At 44.4% G+C, this 15,639-nt stretch overlaps 1 protein-coding gene and 1 pseudogene across 1 annotated transcript; both read left to right on the top strand.

Moving 5' to 3' along the window:
• Window positions 1-1,493: 1,493 nt before the first annotated feature.
• Window positions 1,494-14,839, top strand: LOC119187140 (uncharacterized). The gene is made up of 4 exons (XM_075879929.1): window positions 1,494-1,806; window positions 8,159-8,493; window positions 9,554-9,615; window positions 14,525-14,839. Exons 1-3 carry the CDS (start codon window positions 1,620-1,622, stop codon window positions 9,560-9,562), a joined length of 531 nt encoding a protein of 176 aa, XP_075736044.1. The 5' UTR covers window positions 1,494-1,619; the 3' UTR covers window positions 9,563-9,615; window positions 14,525-14,839.
• On the top strand, window positions 9,649-10,452 carry LOC142777023 (uncharacterized; annotated as a pseudogene).
• Window positions 14,840-15,639: the final 800 nt, after the last annotated feature.

Below are 15,639 nucleotides of genomic sequence, written 5' to 3'. Positions count from 1 at the left end.
ATGCGCCAAGAAAAATATTCTTACCACGTTTTATCAAAAAAAACGAACTTGTACTCCTGCCAACCGGATAGTGCGTCATGCTGAAATTTCTTGTCATATTTGATTTTAACCCCGAAAGAACACCGTCTCAAGAGAAAACACGGCCAGAGTTCCCTCCTGATTGCATTCTCAAATACCTTAAATAGCCACATAAGAATGTAGTTGGCACGAAACATTTCCACAGGCGCAAAATTTTTGGGAAAAACATGCATCACTATACTTTGATGTTATTGCTGATCGCCTGAAGATCAGCGAAGATGTGGCTCATGTCGTTGCCACCGACGTAAACCACCGCGAAGTTGATGTGGCTGAAGTGCATTGTACCAACACCTCTGGAAAGTCGAGTAGAGTCATAACCACTGAAAATTAATGTGCACGAATTGACTGACATGCACAGGCGAGACCTTGTGAGCAATTTATCTTGGCTGTCGCCGAGTACGCCGCCACGTACTGACATCATTGGCGTGCGAAAACACAACACACGGCTACTAAAACAAGTGTAATGCAGGTCAATTAACTGAAGCTCTACGCACGCACCACGTGCCTGCCGTGGCTGCCAGCTGACGCCGAAGGCAGAGGGATACAGTACTAGAAAAAGTGCCATCATAAAGTGTGACATCAGTAAGCCCGATGTTCAATCGGCGAAGCTCAACGCATACAAGCGCTGCAGCTTCCAGCGAAGCCGCTTGCGCGCTTGTATTTAAGCGATGTGCGAAAGGCCGCAGTACAACTTTTGTCAAATCATTGCCCTATTGACGTCAATGTCAACGTTGCCTCTGGATGATATGCCCCAAGCTACCGATTCTGTTATGCCACCCGGTGATGACGCCGCAGACGGAAGCCGTGCAAGCAGTAGCGATTCTTGAGAATTCTCAGCTGGTGTTGTGTCATCACTCATTGCTGAAGCGAGTCCTGCGTTTTTCTGCGATTACTGCAGCAAGGAGCTTTCCAGCATTAGCAACCTTAACCAGTGGAACTCAACAGACTTCACAAACGCGCGCCTTCATAACTTGGATCCCGATCTGCAGCTTCGTATTCCCTCAGGGATATATCGAGCTGAGGAGACTCTTCTATGTCGCCTGTGGCTGGAGTGGCCTTCACTAACGCATACTCCTATCTCATTGGACTGCCCAGCTCTTCTACATGCACTTACTGCATTGCGAAGAAACCATCGCGCACCATCTATGTGAGTGCACCCATTTCGACGCGCCAAGACAAGAAGTGGCATGAGCTCTGGATAGACTGGATGATCGGCCTTTGTCGGAACAAAGGATTTTAGGACATTGGCCGAGCCCATCCTCAGCCCAGAAGGCTTTGAAAGCTTTGCTGCGCTTTTTGCGGACAACTGACCTCAGAGACAGACTCTAGTGTTTTATACTCTTTGATGTTGCCTTTCCTCTGTCGCTATTTTTTATCATTTCTTTCTCTCTGTCTTTTTGCAACATTTCTTTTTATCATATTTTATTGCCCTCACCCCTTTCCCAAGCACAAGGTAGCCAGCCAGTCTAAGAACTGGCTAACCTCCCTGTCCTTCCGCTTAAACTTTCCTCCTCTTCCTCCTGTACAGACGCGTCAGGCATATGCATGACAAGGACGCCTTGCAACTTTTTAGGAACAACCCAGACCGGAGCCATGGCAAGAAATGTTTGCTGACGTGCGACCTGTGCTCTATGAATTTCATGAAGCTGAACGCCCTGCTACAACACCACGTCAAGGAACATAGTTTCAAAGAAAAGGTGGAGAGTGTAGTGTTCCGCACAACGATGGGTAAGCGTGAACTCTTGTTCAGTTTATACTTAAAGGGCTCTAGGCCATTCACATGTCGAAATGTTCGAATCTGTGACCTTATAACAGCGAGAATTTTCCAAATGGCGCAGTAACAAGACGTGTTACAGCGCTCGTTTAACTCCGTTATTCGCTACGTTCTGTTCGTCAGTTCTTCAGTTCTCATGGCGGTGTGCTCCTCAGCGTGCGTAGAGAAAAATCTGGGAGCGCGCGAAAAACGAAAAAAAAACGTTATTGTTTGTGCGCCTACATTTACTGTACGCCTACCTTTTAAAGAATCGAAATAAAAAAAAAATCTGCGCACTATCCTGCTAGTAGGCTATAAGTGTGCAACATTATCAGCCCCGAAACGCCCAACAGGAACTGGCATGCCAAGCATGTAGCTCATATATCTAATTTTTCTTTTTTTCAACTGGAGCGACAGACAGCTTCGGTAGAATGAGAAAATGAGCAAGATAACTGTGATCTGATACTGATTCATCATTATCAGCCTTTCCATTCCCACTGCAAGGCAAATGCCTCACTCATGCAGTGGCGGATCCTGAGGTGTGGAGAGGGTAGTGGCGATCACCTTCCTTCCCCCACAGGTTGTGTCGGCACCCCCACTCTCTTCAGCGCTTGTCATTCACCTCCTATCACCAATTATAAATATTAAGTGGGACCACTTTGAGCACGCATTTACAGAGTATATATGCTCCGACTGGGTTCTCGTGCTACTACAAAAAATTTGGGACCCCCCCCCTTTCTTCCGATGTTGCTTTAAGCGAACCTCTCCCCCTAAGATGAGCCGCTGGATCCGCCCATGCTCACATGTTCCGCCAATCAACCCAGTATCCTGTGCTTTTAGCTGCCGTACTATACCTGCACAATTCTTAATCTCATTTGTCCATCTAATTTCCTGTCTCTCACGCGTCTGGCCAGTCTTGGAATGCAGTCAGCTTGCGAATGGTTATCCTGCGATTATCCTGCCTACGCGCTACGTTCCCGGCCCATGTACATTTATTTTTTTTTTCGCTATGGCATCCTTAACCCCTGTTTGTTCCCTGACCAACTCTGCTCTCATACTCTCTTAAGGTTACACCTATCATTCATTGCTCGCTGTGTCGTCCTCAATTCAAATTGAACCCCCTTTTTAAGCCTCCTGGTTTCTGCTCTGATTATCTACTTCTTATTTGGCAACAGTTATATGGATCTGTGGTTACTTCTAGAATGTGGTGCTCAGCTTTATTGGTCTGACCTCATTTCTACCACAAGCATTGGTAATTTAAATGTATACCTCGTTTCACGATACATTTGATAAGCAACCAGCTTTTTAACTGTTTATTGCAATTGCATTGATTGTTGTCTCTGAAAGATTTCATAATAGACACTAATGTCTATGAAAGGCTTTGACAAAGCTTTTGAAATCCAGGACTTGTTTGGCTAATTTTGCATCTGCTCCTGCAACGCCAATAGCTGCTCTCCAAACTGACGTCTTTCTTTCATGCTCCGAAAACACTCAGGGCTGCTCCAAAGTTGTACTTGTTCTGCTCTAAAGTCTGCCTCAAAAAGTTAAAAGTCACTTTCATCACTGCATTATTGGCCGTGGTGGCATTTTTCACTCGATGCGTGCGTTCAAGCGTGAAAAATACCGTAGGTGGTTTGGTGCCCGTTAATTTATTATACAAGTGCTCGCGGAATAATTCGAAACACTGAAAACTCTGCCGCTTGCTGGCGAAACGCACCCGTGGACAAATACTTGCAAGGTCTGCGCATGCGTGGTCTACCTATAGCGAGCAAGTTTATCACCCTAGTGCATCTAGATTGGCGTTGTCTCTCTCCGAAAGCGTTGCGCTCGTGTGGTTCAACAAGGGCTCACGGAGAGGCGCATTTAGCATGCTGTGCTCTGTAATTAATAGGTACGAAATCTAGTCGATTCCTCGTGGCGTGCACTCGCGAGTATCAGCATCCATTCTAGAAGACCACCTGGGAGTAAGGCGGCGTGGCTACAACGGCATCGCTGCCTTTAATAAACCGCATTAGTCTGTGTTGTGAAGTATTGGTTCTTGCTTCAATTATCTGGAAATCCGTGTTTCTACTAGCGTGAATATACGAGGACAATTTCTACTATCCCACACTCCTTTACTTGTGTTTGTGATATCGCTAATAAAACATTTTGGAAAATGAAATAAGGTGGCATGTTTGGGAATGCAAATTTCAGGCAAAGGACTGATTTCATGCGTACTTCAATAAGCTCCGCACTACTCCAGCGTTTTTTATTCGTGCACCACATATCATGGTTAGCATATCTTCGTGCATCAATCAATTGCAGAATCTGGGTGCTTGGTAATGACTATTTTTACGTTTTAATCGCGTGTCATTGATTGTTGCCACATATATTAGTTTTCTTTTTCACTGAGGTAGAATACAATGCTACTCAGTGACAGTACGTCTCAGCTAAATAAATAGCATCAAAGGATAGATATATTTATAACAGGAAGAACACGGCTTATTTTTCCATACGAAACAAAGAATCGAAATACAACTGTTTGGTCTATATGCCAAAGGTTACATCAGATCAAAACGCCACCCTTTGCAGCGCTAGTTAGTCTCATGCGGTAAATATTCTGGCGAAACGATGAAAAAAAATTGACGCACTCGAACACGCATGCACACACGAAGGCTCATTTTTCAACTTGAAGCATGCGCACAGACAGCTCGTCACAGACACTAACCACCCAGCCTCCTTATCAAAGCGCTAAGAGGCACCTAGGGCTACCGTTTTGAAGGTAGCAACGCAACGCAAATCTACGTGCACTATAGGGAGCAACGCTTGCTTTCTCTAGACCGCGCACGCGCAGACTATAGTACTACTTTTTTTCGGGTATGCTCGGCCACCGAGCAGCTGTGTGACCGGCGTTTTCTAATTATTCTGAGAGCTCCTGTACACTACACACTTTTTGAAATAGTCTATTTATACGCGCTTCATTTAATATATTGCGAAATGTGTGATACGCAACCGGTATCTAGCTGGGTGATCGCCAAAATGAATGTTTGGCACTAATGTGTATTCCGAGTGCCAGCTGCTTTTTGCTAATCATTAATGCGTTGCAGTCATCTCAATACATAGTGTGCATTAACGTCACCATGGCCGCCATTTTTAGTGCAAGCTGGTTCATATGCCACGTGACCTTCCCATGTGCTAACATTTTCACTCAAGCATATTTTGCTACCCCTATTGTGCTGGCCTACCTCGTACCACCACGAAACGGTCCGTAAGAGCTGTGTTGCCTATTACCAAAGTACTTATAAAGTGTGGAGCACTTATGCCAAAAGGCAGTTTTTCAAATAGAAAAAAAAAGAGCGGATCACTTTGGGGGCCTGGTTTGTCGTCCATCCGTGGCTCTCGTGTGGTACAGTGGTGATCACTGTTAGGGTGAACACGTGAGCGTGTGGCCGACGACACTATCAGCGCCACGTAACAGTCATCGTTGAAAACATTGCACATGCGCAGCATGTGCTTTGCGAAACGCTCTTTCGACCGCGCGCATCACGTCATCGATACGCTTGTTCGTCGTCAGCTAGCCGCATTTTTGTTCGCTGAGCTGATACCTTCTGCATTTCAAGGTCCATCTGGATTGAAGATTGGCGCGTGAAGAAAAAAAAGTGAGTGGAGGGATAATTATTAAACTTTTTATTCAAGAAAATTGCACTTTTGCAATTCAAGTTAAACAAGACCATGATAACAAATATAAAAACATGAGCAAATCTATTTGCGAGTCATGTGACCACTTACAGCAACGACTGCAGCTATTCTGGACGGTAACGAGTCGTAAAGTGATCGAACATATTCCCGATCGGCTTTCAGCCTTTCCCACTCGTTGCTGACTTGCGCCCACAACTGGTCCGAAGTCACGGAATAAAGGGGCTTCCTTCCAAAGAAGTTTTCAGACAGCCCCACACGTTTTCCATCACATTCAGGTCCGCTCCTTTTGGAGGCCATTCCAGTAGCTGCATGTGCTGCTCCACCTGGAACTCCTTGACAGCCCACGCCGTGTGTAACGGTGACCGGTCCTGTTGGAACAGGTAATCACCGTCTGGGAATAAATTGTTCGCATATGGCAACAGCACATTGTTCAAAATGTTGCAGTATTGTTCCGACGATAAGTGTCCACGTATACGTTGCAGGGGCCCTAAACCACATCTTGAAACAGCACCTCACACGCTCACACTCGATTTCCCACTGGCAGAAATGTCTTGCACGTTGTCTGGGTTGTTCCTGCGTGGAATTTGGCGTTAACTAAAACAATTGCTTTTCAAAGCAGGAAATTTGCCTTACCGTGTGCCTGGTAGTCTCCAAACATGCAATATTTGGTCTTGTCGCGTCGAAAACGTGGACTCATCCAAAAGATGACGCGTCCCCACTCTTCTGATGTCCATGCTTCGTGCAACTCAGCCAACTGCCGTCGTGCGTCCTTGTGTGCCACCGTTATAGTGGCTTCTGCGCTGTGACGCGACTGCGAAGGCTCGCAGAACGCAAGCGACGTCGAACAGTGGTGTCCGAAACGTCCAAATCCAAGTCCTCGCGTATTGCTGGGGCTGGCAAGAAAGGGTTACGAACAGCAACTGAAACTATGAGGGCGTCTTCATCGTCTATGGTAACTTTAGGGCGGGGCGTGCGGGGTGCATCCTGAATGCGACCTTCAGACTTGTAGTCTTGAAATATCCTGTTCACAGTCTTCAGGGGCCTATTAACTAAAGCGTCAATATACCGCTGCGAATAACCTTTCAGGGAAAGATCGACAATTGAGCGCCGTTCATCATCAGGAACCCTAGCCATAATACGATCTGGCGACAGAATGAACGGCTGCAAAAGATGTTTCTTTGTTTTATATAGAGCGTTGCATGCACAACAACTTTGAAGGGAATGAATAGACACGCCCCCATAGATAAACACGTTTTTTTTGGTTTTGTTCTGTTCAAGCACAGATGTTTAAAGAAATCTTAAAATGCAGGATGCATGGGCTTAGAAAACAAAAATGTGGCTAGCAGACGATGAACAGGTGCATTCATGACGTCATGCCCACGGTGGAACAATTATTTCGCGGAAGGCGCGATGCGCGTGCGCAATGTTTCCAGTGATGACCGTAACGGGGCGCTGACAGTGCCGTCGACCACGTGCTCGCGTGTTCAACCTAACAGTGCTCACCGCTGTACGTTGACGCTATGTACAGGCCATAACAAGGCTGACAATGCTCTGAACCAGGTTAAAGTGAATGAACAAGGTCTAAAATATTATAATGAAGGGACCTTCAAATGGTTCCGCTGGTTGTACATATTGGGCTGGTATGATTTTGTACATATTGGGCATTTGCAACCGTCAATTTTCAATACATGTCATACAAAAGCAGGCATCTGCATTTTAGTATCCAGTCAGATCAGGCAGCTGATCTGATTGTGCACGTCCAGTCAAGTCGCTAAAAATAAAATAAGATCTGTTGGTGGTGTGGCGGCACCTAACTGAGCAGACAATATCCACTCTGTGAGCTCAGTCTCTGTTGCCAGATGGCAATCTGCCAGGTGCAGTGGGCCATTGTCTCTGAGATAGCCTGCAGACAGGTTGCTCGCAGTCTCGGAAGCCATGACAAGTGTGAAGCTCAAACTGTCAAGTGCAGGCATGAAAGCGCTGCATTCACCAACATGCCATTAGTTAGAACAGGCAAGGTAGTGGTGAGGAGAAGGGTTTAGATATAATTGTCCCATGGCTTTGGTGCATGGTGCATCACTTAATTTGGAGTGGGAATGATTTGAGGATGCTGCCTAAATGCTCACTATACTTCAAACAAATGTTTCAAGGTCACAATAAGAAATAACCATCAAAACGCACAAAAAAAGAGACACGCCACTGAACTTCACACTTGCTTTTTCGTGTTTGTTTTTTCTTTGTTCTTCCCGGTGTGAGGTGGCATACATCGCAATTATGACGAGCCAAGTAGCCTAAAAGTGCTTTTTAAGCAGAAAGTAACCAAACAGTTATTGTGATTATAGACTTGTAATTGCTAAAGATTTCATAAAAGTGAAACGAAGACTCACTAAGTGAGCACAAGTGCGTGAGCATCACGTTAGAGAACAGGCAGTGCAGAGGCATGTGAATGAGAAACTGAGTGCATGCACTGCCAGAGAGAGTGAAAGCTACAGCAACCACTTCAATAAAGCATGTAAGGGCACACACATCCCTATCCCTGGCACCTGAAAATTTAGGTGCGTATCAATGCTAGGTTGTCTTTAGGTTTTTGTAAACTGGGAGACCACTTCTACATCAAGTAAAAGTACATTTAGTTGCTCTCTGCTTCAGAATTTTATACCTGGAAAGACAATAAGGAAAGACAGACGGGCAGCAGTTTCACTGTTTCGACAGGAAAACTACAGTGGATGGCAGTAGATGTCAAGCCAGCATTTTATTGCCACCATCCTCGAAACTTTGAGGGTGCTCCCATGGACCAACGGCTGAGACGAAAGAAGACTCAAGGCAGCTGCAAAATAGGCCAACGCTGTCTTGAATCACTGAAAGCAAGAGAAAAAGACGGCAAAATTTTAGTAACGTTCCAAAAAAAAAAACACATTATGGCCATGGTGAAAATGATGCTGAACACCAAAGGATCTCTGGTGCAGAAGCTCAAGTGCTTGCAGGCAAGAAATTTATTTTGTTTAAATTTTTCATTTCTCCTCGCAGCATTATGTGATTGGCTCAATCTGTATACATTTGATTACTAATTGCATTATTTGTTGCACTTCCCGAGTAATTAAGCATGTGGGCCGTTGCTGCCAAGCATGTTATTAAGAGTTCTTTCTTAGTTTAATCATTGTGTACGCATTCTACACAGTGTGGAACAAAGCTTGCACGAGATTGCGTTTCTATTATTGTGTTTGATAACAGCCTCAATATTGTGCGTATCGGGGGAAAGGTGAGGCTATCGGGCATGCTCATCCCTCTCGTGCTTCAAACAAAACAGACAGAGGTCTCGGGAACAGAGTGCAATCTATTTCATGCAAAGAGCTGAACGTGCTTAACCCAGCATCACAACTGCACTACGGGGACTACTGATGAGCAGGCAACAGAGTGAGGTGAGCACTGAAGAAGTGCAAGTGCGGTGCCTGAGTGGTGCCACTACGTGAGTTCTGAATCGGAGTAACCTGACAGTGCGCAGGCTACTTAAGTGCCCAGCCAGTGGGTCATCAGCCACACCATTACTACATACCACACGGCACTATCACACAAGTGTGAACGTGGTTCCCGCAAAATCTAGATCTATTTTCAAGGGCTGCCTATAATTTGGTGACTCATTTAGCCAACTTTGAGCTCTCTTTATGTTCCCTACCGCCAAAACTAGATACTTTAAGCAGGTCAATTACAACAATAGTTTTCCGTAAATTTGCGTGATACTAATGTGTGGTGGTTGACTGTGGTGGAGGTAAAGTGAGCTTCCACTATAAAATGTATGGGCATCTCTGAAGCCAATAATATTGAACTAATACTTACAGAAGTGAGATAATTTACAAGAGCAAAAAAAGTTTCGCTTGGTGGAGGAAAACAGGCTTCCTCACTAGCATAAAATGAACAGTAATTGGACAGACGTCAAAATATGGCGCGCTCTTTGAGTGTACAAGCTTCATAATTGCAGTAATGTAGCATGAATGGCATTTGGTGCTCACCCAAACTTATTCTTTTGATCTTTTTCTCGTTTTTCAGGTCAGTTAGCTCAAGGAGGGCCCCCATATACCATTCTATTCAAGATTCGGGCTGGAACTGCAGTGAGTAGTATTGAGCCATCAAGATGGCAGCTTGTCACTACAAAGGACCTTCACAACATTTGATTTAAGTTTAATGACTTCAGAAGTGTTGAATTTTAGGTAACAAAAATGGAGGCACAAGGAGACAACTCATCTTTGCTATACTTCAAAAAGGAATATCAACTGTCAGACTATGAATATGACTTTAAGCTTGCTCTTATGACTTCACCTCAGCAGAAACTCCTTGAGAAGCTCGGTTCTAAGAAACTTTAGATTGACTCAACGCATGGCACAAATGCATACAAGTTTTTTCTCACGACCTTGCTCACAGTTACTGAAGAAGTATCTCATATGCCATGTGCCTACCTAATATCAGAGAGAGTAGACATAGAAACCATGGTACGGTTTTATGAGGCTATAAAGAAAAGGACAAATGTACTACATTGTAAGGCCTTCATGTCAGATGATGCCCCAGCTTTAGGCAACGCATGGCAGCAAGTATTGGGTCCAGTTCAACATAGACTGCTCTGTTCTTGGCATGTCATGCGGAACTGGAGCAAGCACCTTACTATTGTCACCAACAAGAAGATCAAGGATTTGATTAAAGAAATTTTGATAACTCTCTTGAACTGTACAGACACCGAAAATTTCAAGCAATTGCTTCCAGGCTTTCAACCGACTCTCTACAAACGGCATGGCATTGAGTTCCTTCCTTCCAAATATAAGCAAGAACTGGAAGCTTTCATCAAGCACTTTGAAATCACCTATGCTAACGGGCAGACTAGTGGGCTATCTGCTACAGAAAGTGTGTTGGCCTGGCCACAAATTACTCTGTTGAGGCAATGCACGAAACTTTGAAACATGGCTTACTCGAAAGCAAGCATAACAGTCGTATAGACAAGTTCATTTGGGTGCTTTTCATGGTGACTACTGACAAAATTTATGCAAGAGGAATTGCACGTGAGAAGAGTATTCCTAACCATCGAAAGACTGTGCTGTTTCAGAAGCACAAGGCAGGCATGATGTTTTCAGAAGCTGACATCAAGGCAGTTGGAGAAGGAGACTGGCTGGTGAAGTCTAAGAGCTTGCAGAAATTCTGGCACACAGCGCAGAAAACAAGCAATGCGTGCAGTGGTTGTGAGCTGCACTACAAATACTGTAAGGCTTGCCACAATATGTACACATGCTGTCCACCACGTAACTCATGCACACATGTGCAATCACATTCATGCGGTGGCTTTGCAACAACTACAGCACGGTGTTTTGCTAAACGTTTTTGAGCAGGGAGACTCCTCTGTCGACTTGGGAAGTGAGTGCTTTCCTGCCGTCGACAACCCAGGCTCCCTCATGGTCAGTGCTCAAGAAATCATATGCAGTGCAGCCCAAAAATTGCCAGAAAGGACGCAGGAATCACTTCGGCCTTCAGGGAGGGTGCTTTTCAGACAGCAATTAAAATAATACCTGAAAGGCAATCCAAGGAATGCCAAGCAATATATGACAACTTTGTGAAATTCACTGCGAAGCACAAGCTTGATGGCTCATCACAACAGCATAGCAAGAAGTCTAAAGTGATGCTTCCTAACAAGAATGCTGAGAAGCAGCCAAGGTATGGACAGCGAAAGGACAAGAAAGTTCCCAGGGCTTTCAGGCATGCCCCCACGTTGCTGCAACAAGAAGCTATATAGCAACAGATGGTGAGTAGTGATGAGGAATCCTTGTTTATACATAGCGGCAGCGAACATGACTACATTAGCACAAGTTCTCAAAAAAGTGAATTCAGCATTTTTTTTAAATGAACACTTACAAGTATTGAAAAGTTGCTCCTCTTGGAAATCAGGTTGACTGTTGTTCTCTGGAGAATAATCCGTCAGCACTGAGCACTTGCACATGGCTGCTGTTTGTATGGTGTGTGCGTTAGAGCGCGAGAGGCACCTATAGACTTGGCCTTGTGTATTGCTGAATATGAAGGAAGACCAAGAGAAATAAGGAGTCATTGCCAACGAAGATGTCACGTCTGGAACGAAGCATTGAACAAAGATACCCTTAACAGGTACTCCCCTTTGAAATAGGATTGATGCTCTGGAGAATATGTCAGCACTAACACATGACTACTGTTTGTATGGTATGTGCGTTAGAGTGCGAGAGACACCTGTAGACTTGCCCTCGTGTATTGCTGAACATGAACCAAGACCAAGACAATTAAGGAGTCATTTCTAACGAAGATGTCACGTCTGGAACGAATCATAGACCAAAGACGCCCTTAAGAGGTGCTCCTCTCTGAAGTAGGATTGACTGTTCCGAAAAATATGCCAGTACTGAGCACTCGCACATGGCTAATGTGCTTAGTATTTGCATTTCTGAGCATGACTGCAGCTTGTACGGCACATCTGTTAAACATCCTGGGTGGCTACGCGGTGGTAGGGATGATTTTTTTCAGGTATGAAGGAATATTATGTTTGCTTAGGTAAAAATGTGTGCATAGGCAGTTTTCGTGCTATTATGTGCAGGTCACTTAGCTGTTTCAGGACGCTCAGGTGAATGTGGATTCATAAATACGTGTGCATTTTTGTTTCATGTTATTTATTCAACGTTAAAAAAGTTTCTGCATCTGGCAGTGGAAGAACATTTTTTTTCTCTCGGCAGAATCTGATTGCTAGAGAGCGCGTCTTCCAGGTGGCGGATAGGGAGGCTCTTACCAGAAGGTGGTGTTCAGAGAATGAGTTTCATGTCGTACGACACCCTTGGAATTCTTTCAAACATATGAGTGATTAGCCTGCAGCACCTCGGTACACTCTAGTGGCAAGAAGGTTAACAGCAAATGCGAAAATGTAATTCAGTTTCTACATTGGGGGCTGTTTGCTATGTTTTGTTCAGTAGGTCAATTACACTGCCTCTATTTTCTGCAAGGCCCGGTAATGTATGAAGACCAATCCATGCGGCTACAATTACTTTAACCACTTCTGCTTCTCTTTAGTCACAATTCTGTTTCAACTTCATCTTTTAACGGTAATGCTTTTATCACTGGCAACAAGAAGTCGTCTCTTTTAAAAAGAAATAAAAAAAATTAGCGCCATCACGTCAAAAATTGGGCGAATCCCACTACTTTCCACTGGTACGCTAGAAAAGGCAACAAATGGGAAGCTGACACCAAGTAAGATTTCTAGGCAGATTCAACACTGCATGGCAAGGTGGCAGGAAAGAAACCGACGAGGGAAGATGGGAGTAGGGGAAAGCATAAACTGTAGATGAGGAAAAGTCTGACAACTCTGTACTTTCTTCAGGCTTGACACCACATAAAGCGCCCCATCCGCTCTACTTTTAAATCGGAATTGTGCCTCCACTGAAAGCTATGCTAATACCTCCCTCCCTCTTTCCTTGGCTTTTTTGCATATAGGAATGATGCTTGTAGCTTGGACGTTTTGTGTGCTTGTGCATACTGTCACTTCGTCCAGTAACACTGTAGATATTTGCGTGCTACTAGAGAATTCCTAGAGCCTGCAAGCAGTACCAAAATGTCTAGGCGAATTTGCAATGATATCCAACAGCAGATATGGCAGCATTGCTTCTTTGGTAGGAGTGGTGCTTGTACTCGCGGACCAACAGGTTATTAAAATAACATCTGCTACATTCTGCATTAATGTTCTTCGCTCAGTTTGAAAAACCTTGGCACACTCTAACTGTTAGGGGCAGCAGCACGTTTCCCTTTTATTTTCTTTAAAACCCTTGAGAGTATATTACATAAGGGGTTGGTTAACATACAATTGATATTATTGTCACAATGGTCAACGTGAAGTTGCATTTGAAATATTATGCATAAAGCTGGATGGGCTATTAATTGAGGCATATATTACAGATTGTACTGTGTGGATTCTTGGGCTGCAGATGTACAACCACCACCATGTCTGTGTAGAACACCCGAGAAGCTGGTTTTTGCTCTGTGGAGCGACAGTTATAGGCAATTTCAGACTCCGACGTGGTGTGTCAGGAGCACGCGCCACTTAGTAGTGTGGCTGACCACGTCAGGGCCCGAAGCTGCCTCAAACTTTCGCTCCACTGAGCAGAAACCAGCTGCTCGCCCACTCTACACAGACGTGGTTGCGGTTGTACACTTATATTTGTCTTGCCACTGCTAGTGTGCATTATTTGGCGTACTGCAGTAGTCTATAGTGAATTATCTATTGAATGAACCTGAAGGCACTGGAAAATACTTTTCATGTGGCACTCAATTGCAGCCCTCACTGAAGCATCTTGGACTTGCATGTTAGTGAGCACGAGCCTTGCAGCAAAAGGAGTGAGACTCCTACGGAAGCACACTATTGTCTGCGAAATCAGTTCGCTTGCAAAGAGCTTCGTTCAAAACAAGTATGCTTTACATTGAAGTCGCCAAATGGGAGAGGTGTGCGGAACGTGCCTGGCAACTTTACTTTAGGCACTAATTGTGCGAAACATTGACGTGCTTGAACATTTCAGTGGAGCCGCACATGCATAAAGTCATTTATATAAAGTAGTCAGGGTGGTTCACGCTCTTGCTAATAACCCAACTTAATGTGCGCGGCAAAAGTAAGCAATTTAGGCTCAAAGAACTAAACATTCCCTGAAAAAAATTGACAATACCACTTTACCACACCCCTTCCGAACATTCTAGCCAAATGAACATTTTTAGTGTCATCATGTCAGCATATGCTTCGGGATCTTTTGCTGCAATGTAGCCCCATTTTCTTGGAGCTGAACTAGTTATTATTTCTTGGCATGTAAGTGGTGTTGAGCCTGTGCCGGTTTGAAGGGAGATTTCTGGCACGAGCTTCTATTCTTGCAGCGCAAGAGGTCCAAAAAATATAAAAGCATGCTATGCTACTGCGTAAGTGATTGAACAATATATTGATGCATACTTTCAGTGCAAATAGTATGTTAATACACATCTCTTTCTTAGACAGCCTTCTCTGGAAATCTTGTCTCATAATAACGGAGAACAACTACGCAGTCTTCTCGTGCCCAGCTCTCCAAAGGTTGGAAAGAAATGAGGTGAATGCCATGGCCCATGCATGAACTTTCTGAGCAGCGATTTTAGCCATCTGTGCCGAGTTCCAAGTCTCTACGCCTTAAGAAGATTGCAAACCGACATTCGCAAAGCTACTTGCTCGGGCTACTGGTACTCCATTGAGTTGCTATGTAGCACAAGTGTGCTATATATCTGCGTGACGCACGGTTACCCTATATCATACATTTCATGTCTTTCTTTATTAAAAAATTCAGTTGAAAATTGAAACTTGCGTGTGTCTCTTCCTCTTGGCTCTCGTCCCTGAAGTTTGTGCTATATAGCAATTTTTCCCAAATGGCCTGCTTATGCATCAGCGCTTTACCCGAAAAATATATGCCTCTCCCCTCAAACACAACAGAAAAGGGGGTCCTCAACAAGAGTAAAATTCAAGCTAGAGTTTATCCCTTCTTCAAAAAAAAAATTGCATACCATGTTGCCTACGTGCTACTGAAGTTCCCAATCTTGGTGCATAGGAATTCCTAACCTTGCATTAGCTGGGGCTGCTCAAAGCATCCCCCCCCCCACACTCCTGTTGCACATAATGAAATGACCCCTAACAGACATGTTGGAGCAGCGGGAGACACAACTGTCCAGCTCTGAACGGGTCAACAAGAAAGTGTCAATCAACCCGGTTGAAATATTTCAACAGTGGTTGTTCTGTACAGTTTTATTAGACATTATTAGCCTGCAGTCTGAAGACCTCTTTTGCGGCATGAGCTTTCTGCTGTTTCATTTGCTATATAGACAACCACTTCCTGTCTGTAGGTCAACTCATTGCTTGACACTCTACATCTGTCTAATCTCAGGTTGACGTTTGTGACATTGAAAAGCTAATATGTTAACTTTGAGTTGCTCTGATGTCTGAGCACTCTTACTGCAAGCTATATGAAAACCGAATCAATGTGCATAAACGTTTATTCTTCCTGGCAACCTTTGGCAAATCAGAGGTCCTATTTCTCGTGTGTTGGACACACATTCTCCGATCCCTCTATCAGGTTCGCAGTAGA

The sequence above is a fragment of the Rhipicephalus microplus genome, chromosome X, assembly GCF_043290135.1.
Source record: "Rhipicephalus microplus isolate Deutch F79 chromosome X, USDA_Rmic, whole genome shotgun sequence".
NCBI lineage: Eukaryota > Metazoa > Arthropoda > Arachnida > Ixodida > Ixodidae > Rhipicephalus > Rhipicephalus microplus.
Note: the sequence above shows the minus strand (reverse complement) of the source record. Positions and strands in the feature narration are given on the sequence as shown.